The 19,207-nt window shown below is 41.4% G+C and overlaps 2 protein-coding genes across 3 annotated transcripts in view; both read left to right on the top strand.

Annotated features, from left to right (window-relative positions):
• The window catches only part of osbpl3b (oxysterol binding protein-like 3b), a 30,179-nt gene extending 23,159 nt beyond the window's left edge, over nucleotides 1–7,020 (top strand). For both annotated transcript variants that reach the window (XM_070967008.1, XM_070967007.1), the window contains 10 exons: nucleotides 72–165; nucleotides 338–582; nucleotides 2,156–2,293; nucleotides 2,422–2,485; nucleotides 2,608–2,686; nucleotides 2,826–2,970; nucleotides 4,864–5,008; nucleotides 5,113–5,239; nucleotides 5,843–5,965; nucleotides 6,116–7,020. In XM_070967008.1, coding sequence (XP_070823109.1) covers nucleotides 72–165; nucleotides 338–582; nucleotides 2,156–2,293; nucleotides 2,422–2,485; nucleotides 2,608–2,686; nucleotides 2,826–2,970; nucleotides 4,864–5,008; nucleotides 5,113–5,239; nucleotides 5,843–5,965; nucleotides 6,116–6,212 — 1,257 coding nt within the window. In that variant the 3' untranslated portion in view covers nucleotides 6,213–7,020. The remainder of the gene's footprint in view (nucleotides 1–71; nucleotides 166–337; nucleotides 583–2,155; nucleotides 2,294–2,421; nucleotides 2,486–2,607; nucleotides 2,687–2,825; nucleotides 2,971–4,863; nucleotides 5,009–5,112; nucleotides 5,240–5,842; nucleotides 5,966–6,115) is intronic.
• Nucleotides 7,021–14,009: 6,989 nt separating this feature from the next.
• gsdmeb (gasdermin Eb) lies at nucleotides 14,010–18,948 on the top strand. The gene is made up of 10 exons (XM_070966596.1): nucleotides 14,010–14,423; nucleotides 14,924–15,146; nucleotides 15,255–15,447; nucleotides 16,059–16,233; nucleotides 16,675–16,795; nucleotides 16,913–17,032; nucleotides 17,300–17,427; nucleotides 17,528–17,711; nucleotides 17,881–17,954; nucleotides 18,066–18,948. Exons 2-10 carry the CDS (start codon nucleotides 14,942–14,944, stop codon nucleotides 18,291–18,293), a joined length of 1,428 nt encoding a protein of 475 aa, XP_070822697.1. The 5' UTR covers nucleotides 14,010–14,423; nucleotides 14,924–14,941; the 3' UTR covers nucleotides 18,294–18,948.
• The last annotated feature ends 259 nt before the right edge of the window (nucleotides 18,949–19,207 follow it).

The following is a 19,207-nucleotide window of genomic DNA, read 5'->3' on the forward strand; positions in this document are numbered from 1 at the left end:
CTGGTATTAAAAATGTATCTCTTAGCTATTAGCTAAAGTTGGATTTTTTTTTTTATTTATTTTTTTTTTAGGTATCAGAGGATGACTCATACATTAGCGACATTAGTGACAACATTTCCATGGACAACTTCAGCAATGAGACAGAAAGTGAGAGACAAACTTCAGGTAAACTATGGGACAAAGACCTATGGGGCATGTAGGCTAAATTTAATAAGAGTAAAAATGTAAAATGCAATTTCGGCCTCAGTGCTTGCTTAATTTCCACATTTGTTATTTGCGTTCAGCACACAAAGAGCACCTGTGTCTCTCCCTGACCTCTTTTACCATCTGTTCCCAGGCTCTGTGGAAGAGGACCCAGTCCTTTGTCAGCGCCGGTCCTGTTTGCCCTCGCCCAGCCCCAACAACAGCACCATCAGCCTGTGGAACATCCTCAGGAACAACATCGGCAAAGACCTATCCAAAGTGACGATGCCTGTGCAGCTTAATGAGCCGCTCAACACCCTGCAGAGGCTGTGTGAGGAGCTGGAGCACAGTGAGCTGCTGGACAGGGCCGCTAACACACAGGACCCCTTTGAACGTATGGTGAGATTGTAAATTCACAGCTTGCTGTTTGAGTGTGCAGGCAGAGTCTTTGCTCACATCACTTTCAGCAGTTAATGAATGGGTCTCCTCTCACAGAAGCAGCTGCCCGGGGTCAAGGTGCTGTGGCAGTCTCTGCAAAAGATTTAAAACAGAAGCAGAAAAGCTTTTATCGATCGAATTGGATTTTTTTCACCGCTAGAAATGAGAGAAAACCCTTCATCATGTCTCGGACCAGAGGGCGCCTCTCACTGCTCATGCATGGGATGTACCCATCTTAAATGAGAAAAGGGTATTTTTGAGGTTGCCACAAAGAAATCCAACTTTTTAACTTTTAACTTTTTAAAGGAATAGTTTGACGTTTTGTGAAGTAGCTTATTTGCTTGCTGAGAGTTAGATTAGATGATTGATGCCGTATCTGTCAGTTAAGCATGAAGCTTGAACCAGGAGTTGTTTATCTTAGCTTAGCATTAAGACTGGAAACAGCTGGCCTGTCTTCCTCCAAAGTGGACAAAAATCCACCCACCAGCCTCACTCATGCAAACTAAACAACATGTTATATCTTTTTTTGTTTAATCCACACACAAACAGATTTCTAACATTGGAGTGTGGTGAAACCAGCTGGCTGTTTTGCATCTGTTTTCAGTCTTTATGGTAAGCTTAGCTAATTGCCTGCCGGCTTTAACTTCATATTTAGCACGAAGACATGAGCGTAGTATCACTCTTGTAACTCTCTGCAAGAAAGCAAATTTGCGTATTGAGTATTTCCCAAATTATTCTTTAACTTCAATATCAGAAGCTAGAAAATCCATCAGTACAAAAAAAAAGATGTTTTAGAGCCCGACAGCTACAGCAGGCAAAGACTATTGAGCACAGTTATAGGAGCCAGGAATGAGCCATTACTTGTTGCTGGCTGTCATTCCTCTAGACCAGGGACTCTAGCAGCCTGCTGGCGAGGTATTGTCCAGCGCTTACTCTTGTGTCTGCCCTGTTTATTACACTTGTGTGTGGGAGAAACACTAATGTCTGTCTGTAGACTTCCAGCAGGACTATGGCATGATTCCACCTCTTCCAGTGTTTCACTCTTGCATTGACTGACTTTGGAGTGATGGAGATTGTCTGTTGAAATTTCTACATTGTGTGGGAGGTGTTGCGATACAGCCTGCGGAGTTATTTGGGACAAATGTGCAATAAACAGGATAAAAATGTGAAATGAAATGCAGTTGAAGTTGGTGCTAGCTCCAATCTGTGGCCTCCCATCATGACATGCAAGTAATTATCAGCGCTTTTGTGACTCAGTGCAGGAGTGTTCAGTCAGTTACTCTGCTCATTACAGTTAAATGGAGAGGAAATGCGAACTGCTGAGAATAAGAATAGGATTTGACGCACATTATGAACCAATGATATGTGGTATTTTAAATTGATGATATAGTCAGATAGTTCAGTGTTCTGGTAGTTTTTTTATGTCCCATTTATGCATTTTGTTAGTCATTATTCTGTAATAAAACTGATATAAAAAAAAACTAGTAACACTTCTACACCACACTACTAACTGTAATGGTTTCACTTTGTGTAGGTATACATAGCCACATTTGTTGTATCAGGCTATGCATCCAGCTATTGCAGAACTGGGGGAAAGCCTTTCAACCCTGTCCTGGGAGAGACATATGAATGTGACCGTCCAGATAAAGGCTTTCGATTTGTTGCAGAGCAGGTGAGTATGAGTCCTGGATTCTGTGCTATCAATAATTAAAAAATCACAGTATTCTAATAATTACGCAACAAAGGCATCATGAGAATCAAATCACTAACCCCGCTGTTTGTGGTCCTTAACAATGTCAGGTCAGCCATCACCCACCAATCTCAGCTTGCCATGCAGAGTCTAAAAACTTCATCTTCTGGCAAGGTAGTGGAATATAGGAAGCAGTCTGATCCATTGACAGCGGCTATACAGATTTCAGTAGCGACTGGTTCTCTAAGATCAATGTAAATGTGTACAATTGCGTTTTCTTCTGATTGATTTTGTAGATGTGAGGTGCAAGAACAAGTTCTGGGGGAAGTCAATGGAAATTGTTCCTGTTGGTACCACTCATGTAACTCTGCCAGGGTGAGTCTCTACTGCCTCATTTACCCCAGGACTGGACAGATGCATATACACACTGACCGTATGAACCAAAGGCCATGTCAATTACGCATTGTCTACAGATGTCAAGTTAAAAGAAATGTTTTCAATTCCCTTTTCCTAGATTTGGAGATCACTATGAGTGGAACAAGGTGACGTCCTGCATCCACAACATCCTCAGCGGACAGCGCTGGATTGAGCACTATGGGGAGATCTCCATCAGAAACACCAGCAGTGATGTTTGTCAGTGCAAGATCACTTTTGTGAAGGTGAGGCAGACTGCTGATTTGGAATACATTATCAGGCGGTGTCTTGCATTCATTGTATACACAAAGTAATTAATGTTATACTCACTTTGGGCCCAAGACCACAAGTCAGGGGCAGAGAGAAACGTTGCACTGAAAATAGCTTTTTCAAACACGCAAAATCACAAATTTCTAATTTGCATATCATGAGTGAAATGGACTCTGACTGCTTCACTATTAACAAACATGCTGCCTCTGGAAACAAGTTGGAGAAAATATACGGAAGCCCAAGAAGACCAATAACAGTTATATTTTTTAAGAACTGCAATGTTCTGAGACCCACTCCATACATAACTACAAAACTACAGCATGAAGCTGTATCATATCACCAATGTGTTGTAAATATACTTAAATGTATTTAAAATGAAGTGAAATGAAAGTATACTTTAATTAAGCAGCAGTACACTTAATTACTGTTAAAAGTATTTGTAATTTTTGTTTTTTTTTTTTAAGTATTTTGAAATGCCACTTCAAGCACTGCAGATGTAGTATATTTGTTTTTCATACATTTACATAGAAATTAATGACATCTTTTTAAAAGCACACTTAGGTCGTTTTCACACCTGAACAAGCGGACTCAGTTCTATTGGGGAGCTGAAAGTCGCAACATTGTTGCATTTATCACTTGTTTTGGTTCTGCTTTCACACTGTGATTTCTAAAGCACACTGAACTTTCTGAGCAGCATCACGTGGTTGAAAGGGGTGCTCGTCGATTGGACAAAGTAAGCCCTCCCTCCCAGCCCAGAAAAACAACAGTGAACGCAACTGTTCCTATAATGCTATCGTAGGTTGTCAGGGATTGATTCTGTTATTTTTCTAACTTTGACGATCTAGGAGCATAGAGGAGCTCAGTGTTTAAGGACTGTGACTGTTGGTAGTTGTGATTTGATTTTGTTTAAATATGCCAAATTGTGAATTTTCTATGGGTTGTTGTTGTTCAGACAATTGAGCTAAGCTAGCTAGCAACTGCTAATGTCAGCAGTCACTTGTTGCCATAGCAACAGTAAACATTTATGTAAGGACTAATGAGCTGTAAATAGAGATGCAGAATCAAGCTATATTATGAATACAGATGAGATACGTTGTATTTTAGCACAGAATACATGATTTTAGTAAACCTATAACAGCGTATGCACTGTGTATAGCGTCACTACGTATATTTGGTCCTGTGTTTGGTCTGGTGAGCTTTCACACTGCATACGAACCGATCCAGGGTTCACTTGCAAGCGAACCGAGACCCACGTTTTCAGGCAGACCAGAGTTCGGATGAGCTTTCACACCTGCCCAAACGAAGCGGACTATTCGAAGAAACAAACTCTGGTCTAAAAGCGGACCAAACAGCTCTGGTGTGAAAGCGACCTTAAGTCATACATAAAGTATATGTCAAGCGTACTTTAAATTAAGTACAAAAAGTCAAAGTGTAATGTAATGACTTTTCAACCCCAGGGGGTTTGCCTTTTCCTTCAAGCAGGGAAATGTTTCCATATATATATAAGGCACCAACAGACTTGGTAAATGCTGTAGTCTCTTCATTAGCCCATAAACCTTCTACGCAGATGTGCTCTTCACCTGCATGCCGACAAGAACCCCTGGATGTTTTCAGTGTTTGATGTATGGAAGCCGTTACTGAGAGGAGAAGGTTAATTGCTTTAGCTTGTGCCCATTTGAAAGACCTCCTGAAGCTGTTCAGGATATCAAGTCAAGACATGTCAGAAGTCATTATGCATCCTCATCTTTCATTAAACTAACCAGCCCAGCAACACACACCGGGGCTCAGGATGGCTCATGCAACAGCAACATCTGCTGACAGAAAGAGGACATCATCATGATCTCTGCAACTCCTCTCTGTTTTCACAGGCCAAATACTGGAATTCAAGTGTGAATGAGGTGGAGGGAACTATCATGGATAACAAAGGGAAGGTCATCCACAGACTCTTTGGAAAGTGGCACGAAGCAGTTTTCTGTGGAGACCCGCCGTCAGCCACATGCATCTGGAGAGCAAGTACGACAAGTTTCTTTCATGAGAATGAACTGAAAGCCTTTTTACAATCCATATCTTCCTGTTACAGTATCTGATGCAGTGGATGCTGTTTGTGTGCAATGCAGATGCAATGCCAGTAGACCATGAGCAGTACTATGGTTTCACCAAGTTTGCTATTGAACTGAATGAGCTGAGCCCACCCCTGAAACTGCTGCTACCGCCCACAGACACCAGACTACGTGTGGACCAACGGTAAGAGACAAATGGGGGAGAAAATCAGTGTATTTACATGCACAGTAATTTGGCAAGTGATGGCTCTCAATAACCTGATTTCTGAAACATCATGTAAATGGGAAATATAATATGTTAACTGGGGTAAACGATTTTGAGAAATCCGGTTAGAACAGCTAGATTTCTGCCAGCTCTTCGTGAGTGAATATCTGTGCACCGTTTATATTCTAACGTTATTATCCTGATCAGTCATGTCCTTTTGACCTGCTGTCTTGAAAAATGTCCACCCAAACCTCTGATCAAAATAGCTCAAAAATAGCACATCGACACTCTTGTTAAGAATAGCAAGTGACTACAGAGGCGTTCAGATGAATCAAGCTAATTTTAGCATGCATTTCTAGGGTTTGAAAGTCTGAAAGCCACTTTGCCATCAAAGTTACGCATGACACTGCCTCTAGTCCTTTAGTAGCCTGAGTTATTTATTTCCCTATTCATCCGTAACTAGTTTATCTTATTCTAATGATGCAACCCCCCCCCCCAAAAAAAACACGAGCAAAGATCACATTTGAATATTGAAGATGAATGTTTTACCGTCTTTGCATAATAAATGTGTCTCGCTGGCAGACTGCTGGAGGAGGGGAACCTAGAGGCTGCAGAAGAACAGAAACAGAGGATTGAGCAACTGCAGAGAGACAGACGGAGAGTCCTGGAAGAGAACAACATAACGCATCAACCTAAATTCTTCAGGTAGCCGACATATCCAGGTTTATTACCAAGAAAGTCATGTATGGGAAAGTGAGCGTGGCTTAAATGCAGCTTGTCACTGTAATAGTTTCGACACACTCCGTCATATTTCACAGTATTCATTACAGTCGCGCTTTATCACTGCCTACACAGGAAGTCAAAGGATGATACCTGGGTGAGCAACAACACGTACTGGGAGCTGAGGAAGGACCCTGGCTTCACCCACATAGATTTTCCTACGCTGTGGTGACCCCCTGCACTGCAGATGGCACACATTTTCAAGCTGCACAGCCTTTACTGTGATCCAGGCTGGTTCTGGTGACGTCCGACCATCCACGTTCAGCACCGGTCTTCTTTATTGCCGTTCATCAAAGTTATTGCCTTAAGCGCAAGTGCTTATATAAGTTGTGTAAACATGTTTATGCAAACATATTATTAGAATGTTGATACATTTTGGCAAACTTTGCCCATATTTTCACCTGATGTGTTACACTGTATCACTTAAACTGAGAAATGGAAAACTGCTTGGTGTAAAGGATGACAAATCCTTATCATAACCTGTCTCCACTATCTTAAAATGTACTGAACAACTGGTCACTTTAGCTGTCGTCTTATGGACATTCTCTACCTCTGAGATAAACTAGCCTTGATATGCCATTGATTAAGTGTATACATCTGATATTTATTCTGCACCTGCCTGATGCCTTACTCGTTGTACTCATATTGTTTTATTTATTTTTGTTGCATCTTTGAGATCTTTTTTTTTTAATAATCATGTTTGTAAGGAAATCTTAAGACCAAACAAGAATTGTTTAAATGATCTTTAAATCCTTACTCAACCGTTTTGTCTGTCTCATAACAGCAATTACGCGCTTTTTTTGCGAAGACTGTGTGAATGATTGTGCAACTATGAGCAGCTGTAGCAAGCAAATATAAAATCCAGTCATTTTTCACTCTTTCCATTGCACCATTGTTTACCTGGACCCTGGGTTTTGGGACCAAAAGTGTCCAAAATTATGCTCCACGAGCTCAAATAAAATCTGTGATGCTTTCTTTTAGTGGAGTCATTTGTGATAGTTTGCTCAAAACGCTGAGAGCTGTGAACTGGACCTTTATCATAACCTACCCTTAACTGAGAGACAACTAAACACACAACAACTGATTCATCAGTTTTAAACTCCACTTGTCCACAAAGGAGAAAGTCAGTTTTCTACTGTCAGAGCTGCCCTGTTCTTCCTCTTGCTGCCTTCACATTATGTGCAACAAGAATGCTTCATGAAGGTGATGTTATCTCTGGTACCTTGGGAGGCCATGAAGGAGCCCCTGCCTGTTGCACTATACAATTTAATTATGTAACAACTCTCTAAGTTGAGTCTCCATAACACTATAGATCCACCACTGTGTTAACTTAAGGGCGTGGGACAAGGTCAAAGATCAGTCAGTAAATTCAGTTGGTTTTTTTTTTGCTCAGGGCTGCAGGTTTTGGGCTCCTCCCATCATGGTAATTTCATGGGTTGGCCTCAGATAGTGTTAACCAACTAGGATATAAATATCATATTCAGCTGACAATGTTGACAGTATTTACAGTGTTTATTGTGGCTGTGTCACACAGATGATGGCTGAACTACTTACAAGTAGGAATATTGAATTGAATTGAAGTCACTTTCATAGTTCATTAAATGCTGGCATGCTGTGATTCAGTTTCTTTGCTATGGTGTGGTTGATGGTCCTAACTTCTTGTCCATACTACTGTATGCTTTGCTTTACTATAGCCAAAGTCCAAGGATAATATATTAGTCATGGACCCCTGAAACAAGTACTGGTTAATCAGACAAGTCAAAAATACAAGTGAATAAGTAAAGTGATATGATAAACCATGCTATACTGATAAAACAACCCTGAAAGAGTAAGCTCACAGTACAAAAAAAATGAATAAAAAATCATAGTATTAGTGGTGAGTCTGAACCAACCACTAGGTGGCAACAAATAGCGAGCAGTGGTACGTAGACATCACAAAGACATCAGTGAACTGTTTTGAGCTCTTCTGGATTATCTGGACCACCATCTGAATCATAGACATCATTATTGTGATTTAGACCACACATTCACTCATTATTATCACTTCAGCAAGAACAGTACACAACAATGGACAGTTATTTAACTGTAAGTTAAGTTAGTGATGGAGGAAATATTCAGATCTTTTTCTCTGTTTCAAGTAAAAGTCCTGCATTATAAAACCTTGCTTGAGTAAAAGTATTAGCATCATACTTGAAGTAGCAAAAATAAAAACACTGATTATGCAGAATACAGAATAATGTATACTATATTAGTGGATTAGAATTATTGGTGTGTTATGCAAATGTTGCAGCTAGTGATCGCCATTTGAACTAGTTTATATACTCCCAGGTACTTTAATATATAATAATGCATTAAATTGGATTTCTTCATTATATTGGTTATCAATAATTTGAATCTGCAAAATAACCAAAGCAATCAATTAGTTAAAAAAAGAAAAAGTCTGCCACTGAAATGTAGTGGAGTACAAGTGTAAAGTAACATAAATTGGAAATACTCCAGTAAAGTACAAGTACTGCTGCAAATCTTTCCTTACACTTCAGCTTACTGCTGTGTGGCAGCAATAATGTTCTTATGTTGCAGAGGATGGACATTTTTCATTCTTTTGCAAATGTACCGTAATTTGGTTGACATTAGGTGGAATTAACAAAAGCGTTTCAAGCACATTTTCTGGGCTAAATGTTTCCCCACAAAATGATGGAGTAAATTGGCACAAATGGAAACACAAAAAGCAATCAGCTTTCAATGGTCCCAGAAGTTCTTAAACTATCAGAAATGCAAAAATGTAATCCATGAAGTTTGTTCCCATAAATTATGCTCTAATTATGCTGTAATGTTCTGAGTGCTTGAGAACCAGAGGAAAAGTAAGGCTTTTACACTGAACAAAACTATCAGGCTTCACACACACTTTATTCACTGGCACTGCTTTCTACAACAAAAAAAAAAAAAAGAAAAAAACTAGTGAAATGTGAATGTTTTATTTGATTGTTGTAACGTCTGTTCTGGTTTCCAGAAGTATAAACTCAACAACTATTGAATGAATCATCGGGTGTGTCATCAAATTTGGATAAATTGTAACAATTTTGTTCACCCTCTGACTTTTATAAATAATTCTTCTGTAAAATAACAATAAAATGCTGGCAGCAGTATACTGTAAGTCTAGAGTCATCATCAGCAGTGTGGAGATGTGTGTATTGACGGTGACAGGCTTCTTCTGGACCATCACAGGCGTCTTCTTGCAGACAACGTTTCCCCTGCAGGCCTTGCTTCCTCTTTCTGGTCTAATACCAATGAAGTGCCTGAAATCAGAAGAATGTAGATCAGAGACTGGATGGTAAACGATTAGACACACTTTGTCTTGTCTTGAAAGTGTAGTTTGGGTTTTACATGAAATGATATGAGTTACTACCCAGTACTGATAACATGAGGTACTTTGTGCAAGTCTGCTGCGTGATCTTAGACCTTTCTATATCTTAGTGGTATCTCTGAATGAATTCCAGAGTACAGGCTGCCTCGTCTTAATAGTGGAGGTTGACTATGTAGGCTAGTAGATTGCAAACAGAGCAGCAAGTCTCATAAGTCAAGTCTCAAAAGGTTGATGTGATACACTCAGATATGACACAGATTCATACAGAACAGTTAAAGTTGAAAAGTCCAACCCCAATCTTGAAAAGTATGCTTTAATAATTTCAGTTGTCAGTGCACAACCCAGTTGATGCAGAAGAAGAAAGACTTCTTGTTGATGTGTGAGCGCGTCCTCTGAAGTGGGTCCTCCTCTGGAGAAATGAATGTAATATACCTCCTTATAGTAGCTGAATTATAACACAAACTATCCTATTCATAGTGTTGCATTTTCACAAAAAAAGTCTGATAACCATGAGTAAGCAGCCAGGGCTCCACTCACGAGCACAGCTGTGTCACAGTTTACATTCACTGACGAGGCCGAGGAGAGTTCAAATACCTGGCTGAGTCTATCATTGCGCCTGAGGCAGAAGCTTCTCCAGTAGTGAATCTGTAATAAAACAGAGAATCTAAAATTCATTTCTGGTGGGTGAGAAAAAGTTGAAATGGCAGGAAGAAATAATAAATTGTTCAAGAAGAAATGAATACATTTACAGTGAAACAGGCTAACCTGAGCATGAGCTGGCCAAAAAAACACTGCACCATTAATGTTTTGATGAAAGGGGAATCTCAGCCTCGCACAAGAAAGGCTCTGCTTACACTGGTAAGACTTTAGATTTTCTGTTTGGTGCATGTTACATTTATATGTCCACTCCAAATTCAGTTTTCATGTATTTAAGCACCCCTGTTTCACGACAATCAGAACTTTTCTACTGTATTGAATAGACACATCAATGCCTCATTAGTGAACCATTCATAGTGTGCCAAACCACTAGTTATTATGATACCACTTTCTGGTTACTGTTTCTTACCCTCCTGTCAATAGTCTGTATCCTGGTCTTCATTGCATGTCTTGTTGATCATTGTCATGATCAATGAGCATTTGTGATGCTGCACACAGTAACTGTACACAGCTGTTATCAGGCAAACTGCTTTTCTCCTGCTTCCAGCCTTTATGCTATACTGTCATAAACTGAGCTAAACCAATCAGCACATTTCCAAAAATGTGGAGCTGCATATACATTTTCATATCATTTCATCATTCGTGTTATTTGATAGTGAATTCTGTTGCCTGCTGTGCAATAATTTAACATGACAGGACGTAAAGTTGTGACTCTTGTTTAAGCAAGTGAGAAATTGCAGTACAGAAAGTTACGTAAGATCTTGCAGAAACAGGCTCATTGTTACATAGTTTGTCCACCAGGGGGCGTTGACAAGTTTATTTTTGCACTCAATAATGTCTCATTCAGTACATATGGGCACAAATCTAAAAAAAATATATATATATCAATGTAAGAGAAGGAAGAGGACGAGAAAGAGAGCTATGGTGAGGAGATAGATTTAGTTTTTTTTTGTCCTTCTGCAAGGAAAATTGTGTTTATGTACTCTGAGGCTGTACGGAAGGTGGAAACAATTTTCCTTGCAGAAGAACAAATAAATCTAAATCTAATCTAAACTGCTGCATCCACTCTGTAAGAATGAACGCTACCGCAGGTCCTTCATTCCAACTGCGGTCAGATTCAGGGGCGGACTGGGACAAAAAATCGGCCCTGGCATTTTGGACCATACCAGCCCACCACATTCAATAACGCACACCTTGTCAGTCTTTTTTTTTAGTCTCTTTAAAGCCACGTACCTTAAGCCATGCAATGAGTTAACAGGAATCAGTGAGAGTGGACACATTAAATACTTCCAAAAAGTTTAATTTATTAACACTACAAAAAACAGTACACTCCACCACTCCATCACAGTAATGGATCTTTAAGCAGAATTCATCGTATTGGCTGTACCTATGTGTTTCGGGGAGGAAGAAAAGAGAAAGAGAAAGAATAGAGATGAGAAATGATGGATCAGATGTTAACTCTTCCAAGAGTAGTACTCAATAAATTGTGAACTTACCCAGTCCAAAAAGTTGAATGTAGCTGAACTCCTGAATGAACTTTGAACTCTGTGTATGTATGTTTGAGAGAGAAAGCAAGAGAGATTTAATTATTGGTCAGTCTTCAAGATAAAAATCGCAGTGTAGAAACTGAAAACTGAAGAGGGATGATGACACATCAATGAGGGAGAGGGAAAGAGAAATAATAGACATGGTTGATTAATCTGGTTATCACTGTTTTCCAGACAGTGCTGAATAGAGAAGGCCTGTGAACTTGGGCAAATCCTTAAAAAAAAAAAAAAAAAAAAGACATCATCCTATATGTGTGTGACAGATAGAAAGAGAATGAGAGGATCGTCTGTGTCTTTTCCATTACATTAACTGTGAACTTACCAAGGGAAAGGTCATCCCCTAAAGGACTCCTATAACAAACAAGACAAGTGAAGGCATCCTGAGTGTGTGTGTGTGTGTGTGTGTGTGTGTGTGTGTGTGTGTGTGTGTGTGTGTGTGTGTGTGTGTGTGTGTGTTAGAGAGAGAGTGAGAGGTGTTTCATGATATGATTGGGCGAGATGAGCCCCGTCAAGTGTCAGTGAATTTAATAACCTATGGGCCACAGACCAAGTTGTGTCGAGGGCCGGTCGGTGGTTATGAACAAGCTCTTGCGCTGACTTTTTTTTTTTTTTTTGCCGAATGTATTATGCCGGCTAGACCAAAGCGCAAGGGGTTGGTGTTTAACGATGTGATGGGGCCGCTGATCGACTGTCTGGTATTATGGGCTGGTCAGACGAATATTTAAAATAAATAAAAAGTGGCCGACTATCGGCCCAAATAGCAAAAATAGGAAAAAATAGGAAAATGCAGATGGTCAGTCCGTCCCTGGCCTCCACTGAGAGCCGGTAACATCTGCCCGGAATTCCCACAGACCCCTAAGCGCCTCAGCAGACCACCACACAGACACGGTAAAGTTACCAGCAGGAGAAGACGACAGAGGAAGCAGACTAATATGTCGGATATTATCTTATCATGGTTGAATTTTGCGCACGAGGCTACGCGCTGTTGCTTTGTTTGACCTTTGTTTTTATGTCAGCCGCACAATATGAAAACTACAATTTCAGAAATTTCCCCTAAGGAGGAGCTCATGCCCCTCACGGCTGCGTATGGATTGGCTTTGGACTATTACGCAGCAGAGAGGTGGACGTAATCGATCCATTATTTGGAATTGAGTTTGCGCTTGCACCGGCTTCTTAGGGACAGCGTGAGATACTGCATGCTGCACTGTAGCAGCAGCAGCAGCAGCAGCAGCAGCAGCACACACGAAGAACCGTGCTTTGCAGGAAACCGGGATCTCCGCGTCTACTGGTACGTTATGACGAGAGCGTTCTGTCAGAAGAAGTGCAGGGCGCACTTCCCCGCGCTGAAGTTCCCTGTCCCCGGCAGACAGATCCTGGAGGACTTCAGAAGAAGGTCCCCCTACAGGTATCTGCACTTTGAGCACGTCAGGGTGAGACACTCTGTTTAAGGACACCTTATATCAATACATCATACCCCTATCTTCATCATCACCCCTGACAAATGTTTTTAAAACTAAAATTATTTAAATTCTACACAGAACATACTGTACAGCACTGGTACCGGTCCGTGGGCCATTTGGTACCGGGCCGCACAGAGAGACACACACTAATGATGATAACAACAACAACAACAACAACAATAATAATAATAATAATAATAACCCGGACCAGGATCAGACCCGGGATCTGACCCGGGACACAGATACACTAATAATAATAATATCTACAACCCGGGCTGGATCCGACCCGGGACACACACTGATGATAATAATAATGATGATAACAGCTGGGCCGAGTCAGCTTGAATTAAAGGCATGATCTGGGATCGGGATCTGACCCGACACACACACACACACACACACACACACACACACACACACACACACACACACACACACACACACACACCAATAATAATAATAATAATAATAATATCAACAACCCGGCTGGGATCCGACCCGGGACACACACTGATGATAATAATGATGGTAACAGCTGGGTCGGAACTTTCCCGGATCGGTCTAGAACTTACCCAGGTCGGTCCCGGCAATGTCCCGGGAAATTTCCGGGTCGGTCCCGGTAAAGTCCTGGAAAATTTCCGGGTCGGTCCCGGGTAAATTCCGGGTCGGTCCCGGGAAATTTCCGGGTCGGTCCCGGTAAAGTCCCGGAAAATTTCCGGGTCGGTCCCGGGTAAATTCTGGGTCGGTCACGGGAAAGTCCCGGGAAATTTCCGGGTCGGTCCCGGGTAAGTTACCCGGGTCCGACCCGAGACCAGACCCGGATCCGACCGGGACAAGCACACACTAATAATAATAACACCAATCCGGGCCGGGATCCGACCTGGGACACACGCACGCACGCGCGCGCGCACAGACATACAGACACACAGATTGTCAGCGTCAGAGTGTTGGAAAAAGCAGGAAAGCAGTCCAGTTTACCGCAGGTTTTACTGACCTTCCCTGGTCAGATTGTTCAACTCTAGTTTTGTCTAATGCGGCACTTTCATTATGTACTTACTGCTCTGTGCTGTTTCTTCTTCTTCTTCTTCTTCTTCTTCTTATTATTATTATTATTATTATTATTATTAGTAGTAGTAGTAGTAGTAGTAGTAGTAGTAGTATCATGGGTGTGTTTTCTTCTGTCTCCTCAGCCACTCTTCCTGTGGACGGAGGGCGGAGCGTCTGAGCGTCTTTTGTCCACAACAGAAGAGGATTCACTTGGAAGAGACACTGATATATGGGCGTAGTGTTTGTTGTGAAAGTTTGGCCGCAGAGACTCTTTCTCGCCTGGTTCCTCGCTGAAAGAAGGACTTCAGGTCAGCGGTAACACGTAGCATTGGGGTTTAATTTCACTCCTTTTGCAGGCTAACTTCCAATTTCGATGATTGCAGCTGCTGACTGATGTGTTAGCGGGTGCTATTAGCATGTAGCTAATTCTTCCGCGTGAAGGAAGGGGCGCTATTTACTGGCTTTTTTTTCTCGACATGCTGTCAAAGTAGAGAAAATGTCAGAATGAGTAGTGGTAATATTATGAAGACTTTTGACTATTGGGACTATTGAACCAGCCACTCCACCAGATAGTGTCAGTTAGCGTGAGGAGGAGCTCACGTTCAGATTCAGAAAACTTTATTGATCCTGCAGAAACAGTCGCTCAACACACAGTTACAAAGAGGGACAGAATACTGAAAAAAAAGTTTAAAAAACACTACAAAGTTACACATTATTATAAGGATAACATAGTCATAATAATAGTAGTAAAATGTGCAAATGTTAATGTGTCAATCCTTTCCAAGCCTGGCTCCATTATCACCCTCAGGTTGAATCCAGCTGGGAGATGTTTGCCACAGCCACCAGGAACTTCGTGGAGGAGGTGGATCATGGAGGTCTGCTGATCCCGGTGTCCAGCCTGAATGACACTATTGCTATTCTGACAGTGGTGGTGAAGCGCAAGCGTTTCTGGTTCTGGCAGAAGCCCAAATATATTCCCACTGATTTCACCTTCAATGATATACTAAGAGAAGACACACCTATAAAGCCAGGTAAACATCAGAACCTCATATATAATATGTGCATCTGCTTTAATCTTATTTGTTAGTTATCTTCAATGTGTTTTATTGATTTGAAACTAAATGTTTCACTGTCCTCAGGTATCATAGAGACAGACTTCCTCAAATACAATGGGACATATGGTGACAAGATTCAGGGAAATGTGGACACAAATTTTGTCCACTCCAACATGAGCCTGCAGGGTAAAGACTCGTCCAAACTCCAGTCAAGCTTTGGCAGCTTGAAGAAAGAGGAATTGGACATGCAAAAGCTGCTGCGAGATTCCAAAGACAGGTTAGTTCCCAACCTGTCCCCACCGTCCCGTCAGATGCTGTTTGTTTATTTGTTCTCTTTTTGGGAGGATCCTCATTAGCTTCCACAAAGTGGTTGCTAGTCTTCCTGGTGTCCACACTGACACAACAACACACACAAAAATGCACAATTGCATAATTGCACTTTATCAGTAAGACCACAAAATGCAGAATAAGCCAAAGATAAAGATGAGAAAACATATGAAATAACTCACAAAAGAAAAACAGCTACGACACCAATCACACCTATGATAGATTACTCAATTCATGTTTAAGTGACCTCTTAAAGGAAATTCTACTTGTTTAATTGTATGTTTAAATGGCGTTCATCATTCAGATCATAGAACAATGCTGCAAACGTCACCTGACATCCAGACCATTGAAGAGCAGCAGGCATGATCTTTGTTCAACCATAAAGCTGCATGCAAAACAGGATGCTCAGTTGAATATTGACACTCTGGAGAAGAACGCTTGTTTTGGTTTAGGATGAATAGTTAATTTTAAAATGTGAATTACTTTACGACAATACTCCAATAATTTTCTTTGAAACAAAAAATGGGTGCACCGGTGTGTTTTTTGTGAATTCTGTCTCAGGTGCCTGGACATGTCCCACAGTCTGGTCCAGCAGACAAAGGAGAAGCACAGGCAGTCATTTGGGATTGTGAAGGAGCGTATTGTGACCACGCAGCCCTGCTCGGTCATAGAGGATGTACAGCAGGAAGGAGAGTGTGGAGGAGGACTGAGCTTCTGCGGGCCCAAGAACCCAAAGGTACCAGCACAGAGTAACCTCATGTGGTGAAAAGTTTGGCATCAGCCCCTGTTATATAATCAGCGTATGGTTTTTAGCTGATTTCCCTTTGTGTTGTGCATACTTCCCTCAATATATTTTGGTATTTTCTCTTCAGTTAGTTGTTTCCTACTTTTCCTGGACTGTGATTCAGTTATGTATGTCAGGCTAAAACGAAGCCTTTCCTCCTTGCTTCAGGCCGAACACAAAACTGTTTGTGTCCTACATAGGTGTAAAGGTTTTTCATGAAATTCTACCGTAGCCTCACAGGAGATATCAAATTGACATGTTCGGGATGCTCATTCCCACATCCTTTGGAATCAGATACACCTGCATGGGTTCACAAGCGTACCGTGCGTCACCAAGAACTTTTCCTCTGTGTTGATAAATAGTTTTTTTATTGGTATCGTCGCAAATCTGCAGCTTTCATTGAAGGAGAATGGGAGCTTAAGTAAAGACAGCAACGTTACCATGGAGATTCCCATCCATACTACCATTGCCTACGCCCTTATAGAGCTGGAGATCAAACACGATGGACACTATGGTGAGAAATCCTTTTTTTGTTGTTTTGTTTGTTGACACGAACAGTTGATTAGAACTCTCACTGCAGTCACATTTCATATGTGGGTGTTTGGAGTGTAACATGCTGTGCTCTCCACAGAGCTGTGTCTCATGTCAGACACCACTGGAGGTTTTGAAGTAGATGGACCTTCTCTGAAAGGACTGTTGGGTGTCTCGGGAGCTCCTGCGGACAGCTCTGAAAATAACCGCCTCCGTCAAGGTAAATGACTGTTTTCTCTGCAGCCTTAAAACATGTGACTGCAGATGGTTGTTGCAGCCGATGACGTGGTCAGAAATGTTTTTGGGTCACAAAGTGTGTTGTCTTATCAGCATGTTGTGATAACTGTTGAACATGTGCTTTGATCTATATTGTAAAGTCCATGTGGTTAGCCCATATTGTGCTGTCCTGCTTCAGTGTTAGTTGGACATTTTGTTTGGTGAGGTGAATGATAAACTCTCCATTCTGTGTTTTATTTCCCTTTGGCAGAGCTGGAACGACTGAGTGATCATTTCCAACTGCTTTCTGCTCTCCCTGTCGCCACAAGGTCCTCTCTGCTCCAGCAAATGACAAAGGTCATGGAGGACCGAGGGGCTGTCAGTTCGCTGTCGAGTGTGGTAAGTGGGACAGAGGGGTGGCGGCAACATAACATGGAGTTAACATTTTTTTGCTTCTCTTGCCTTGGCTTTTAAATCTGGGTGTCTTCCTCTGTCTCAGTTGGAGCAGATGTGCCTGGATAAGAGGCCTGACCTGGGCGATGTTACAACAACAGAGTCTCAAAAACAGAACATCCAAGAAATTCTGGCCCTTTTAGAGCAGTCTGGTAGGATGCAGTCAGCTCAGGCAGGCCAGTCCACATCAGTGCTCACAGCCTTTCACCTCATTGCCAGCGCCATGGATGGTGAGAACACTGTCCTCTTTGCAGCCTTTAGTGCTTACGTGAAATATTGTCTTCAGTCTGTGGAAAAATACATCAGTTTAAGGTCAGGAGGAGAATCATGCAGAATGCCCTGGAAATCTCATTTCCTGCAGTTCTGTTTTTATCCAGTATCTGGGTCTTTGTCTTTCAGAGGTGACAAATGATTGCCTTGCCATCTTGGGGATGTGCTGCAGCCTCACTATGTTGCAGCCTCTTGAGCTCCTGGTTAGTAAAGCCAGTTTTTACAGAGAAGAATGCGACACAACATGTTATCCAAGGTTTTTCATACTGTGCATCACATTGATGCTGTTTATGTTTCTGTCGCGCCTGTTTCAGGTGCAGTGCATGTCGGGGAAGGGAGAGATGCCTCTGAGCAGCGCAGCTCTGGCTGCACTCACAGAAGACATGTATGGAAAGACTGAACATCTGTTTGCCTCCTGCAATGTGTCCCTGAAGAGAGACGGGGACAGGGTGAAGACAGAAATAAACCACCAGCCAGGAAATCTTCCTCTGGTCCTGTGTATCGCTATTAGAGGTCTCGCCTCATTGGCTCGCTGCGTTTGAAATGAAGACGTCTTTATATCCACCAGCAACATTAAGCACTACACTGGGATGAGGTCAAGGGCATTGTATTATATTCATGTTCTTATCAGTGTTTTTTTGCACATGCTTTCTTCTGTAGTCAGTCAAAATATAGTCGTCGATCAAATGGTCAGAAAATTTCCTCATTTTCACTGGTTTCTGATTTTATACAAAAAGTCGTTGTAACTGTAAAATGATCAACTTTGAGATTATCACTAGATTATAGCAGAAATGAATGCACACCTTCAAGACAATCAAAACCTAGAATTGTCAGGGGCCATGGTAGAAGAATAAATCACCATGAGCCTTGTTTTTAAGGAGTCTCTCATTGACCAGCCCTGATTTTGGGTTGTGCCATTAGTCATAAATGTGGCAGGTGTCTGAAAGAAGCATCCCTGTGTTGTTTACTCATGTAATTACATTTTATCTGCAGTTAAGCTTTGTATTGAACCAATTTGTCAGTGGTTTGAAAACTTGAAGTCCTCTCACGTTTTAAAATATACACAAATGGATTTTTTTATGTACGTCAAATGTCGCGGCCCTGGAGGTCCCCCCCCTCAGCTCTGAAGCTGTGGGATATCTTGTACTATTCAGTCTTTGTGGCTTTGGATTGTTTGTAATAAACTGAATAACTTCATAGTTTTTTTCTTCATTGTTTTTCACTTTTAAATATTGTTATATGAAATATTCCAGTAGTTTGAAAAATTATTTGGCCACTTCCCCACAAATCCTTCACATTGTCCTCCAAAGAAGATGAGTCTTTGGAGCTGTTTTTTTAACATTTCAACTACAAGCCTCTTGAGCACTTTCTGAATAATTTAACTTTTCATGCGTTTGATTGCACTTGTGTCATTATTAACTTTATTCCAGGTTTTATATTGTCTGTCAAGGAACGA

The sequence above is a fragment of the Chaetodon trifascialis genome, chromosome 7, assembly GCF_039877785.1.
Source record: "Chaetodon trifascialis isolate fChaTrf1 chromosome 7, fChaTrf1.hap1, whole genome shotgun sequence".
NCBI lineage: Eukaryota > Metazoa > Chordata > Actinopteri > Chaetodontiformes > Chaetodontidae > Chaetodon > Chaetodon trifascialis.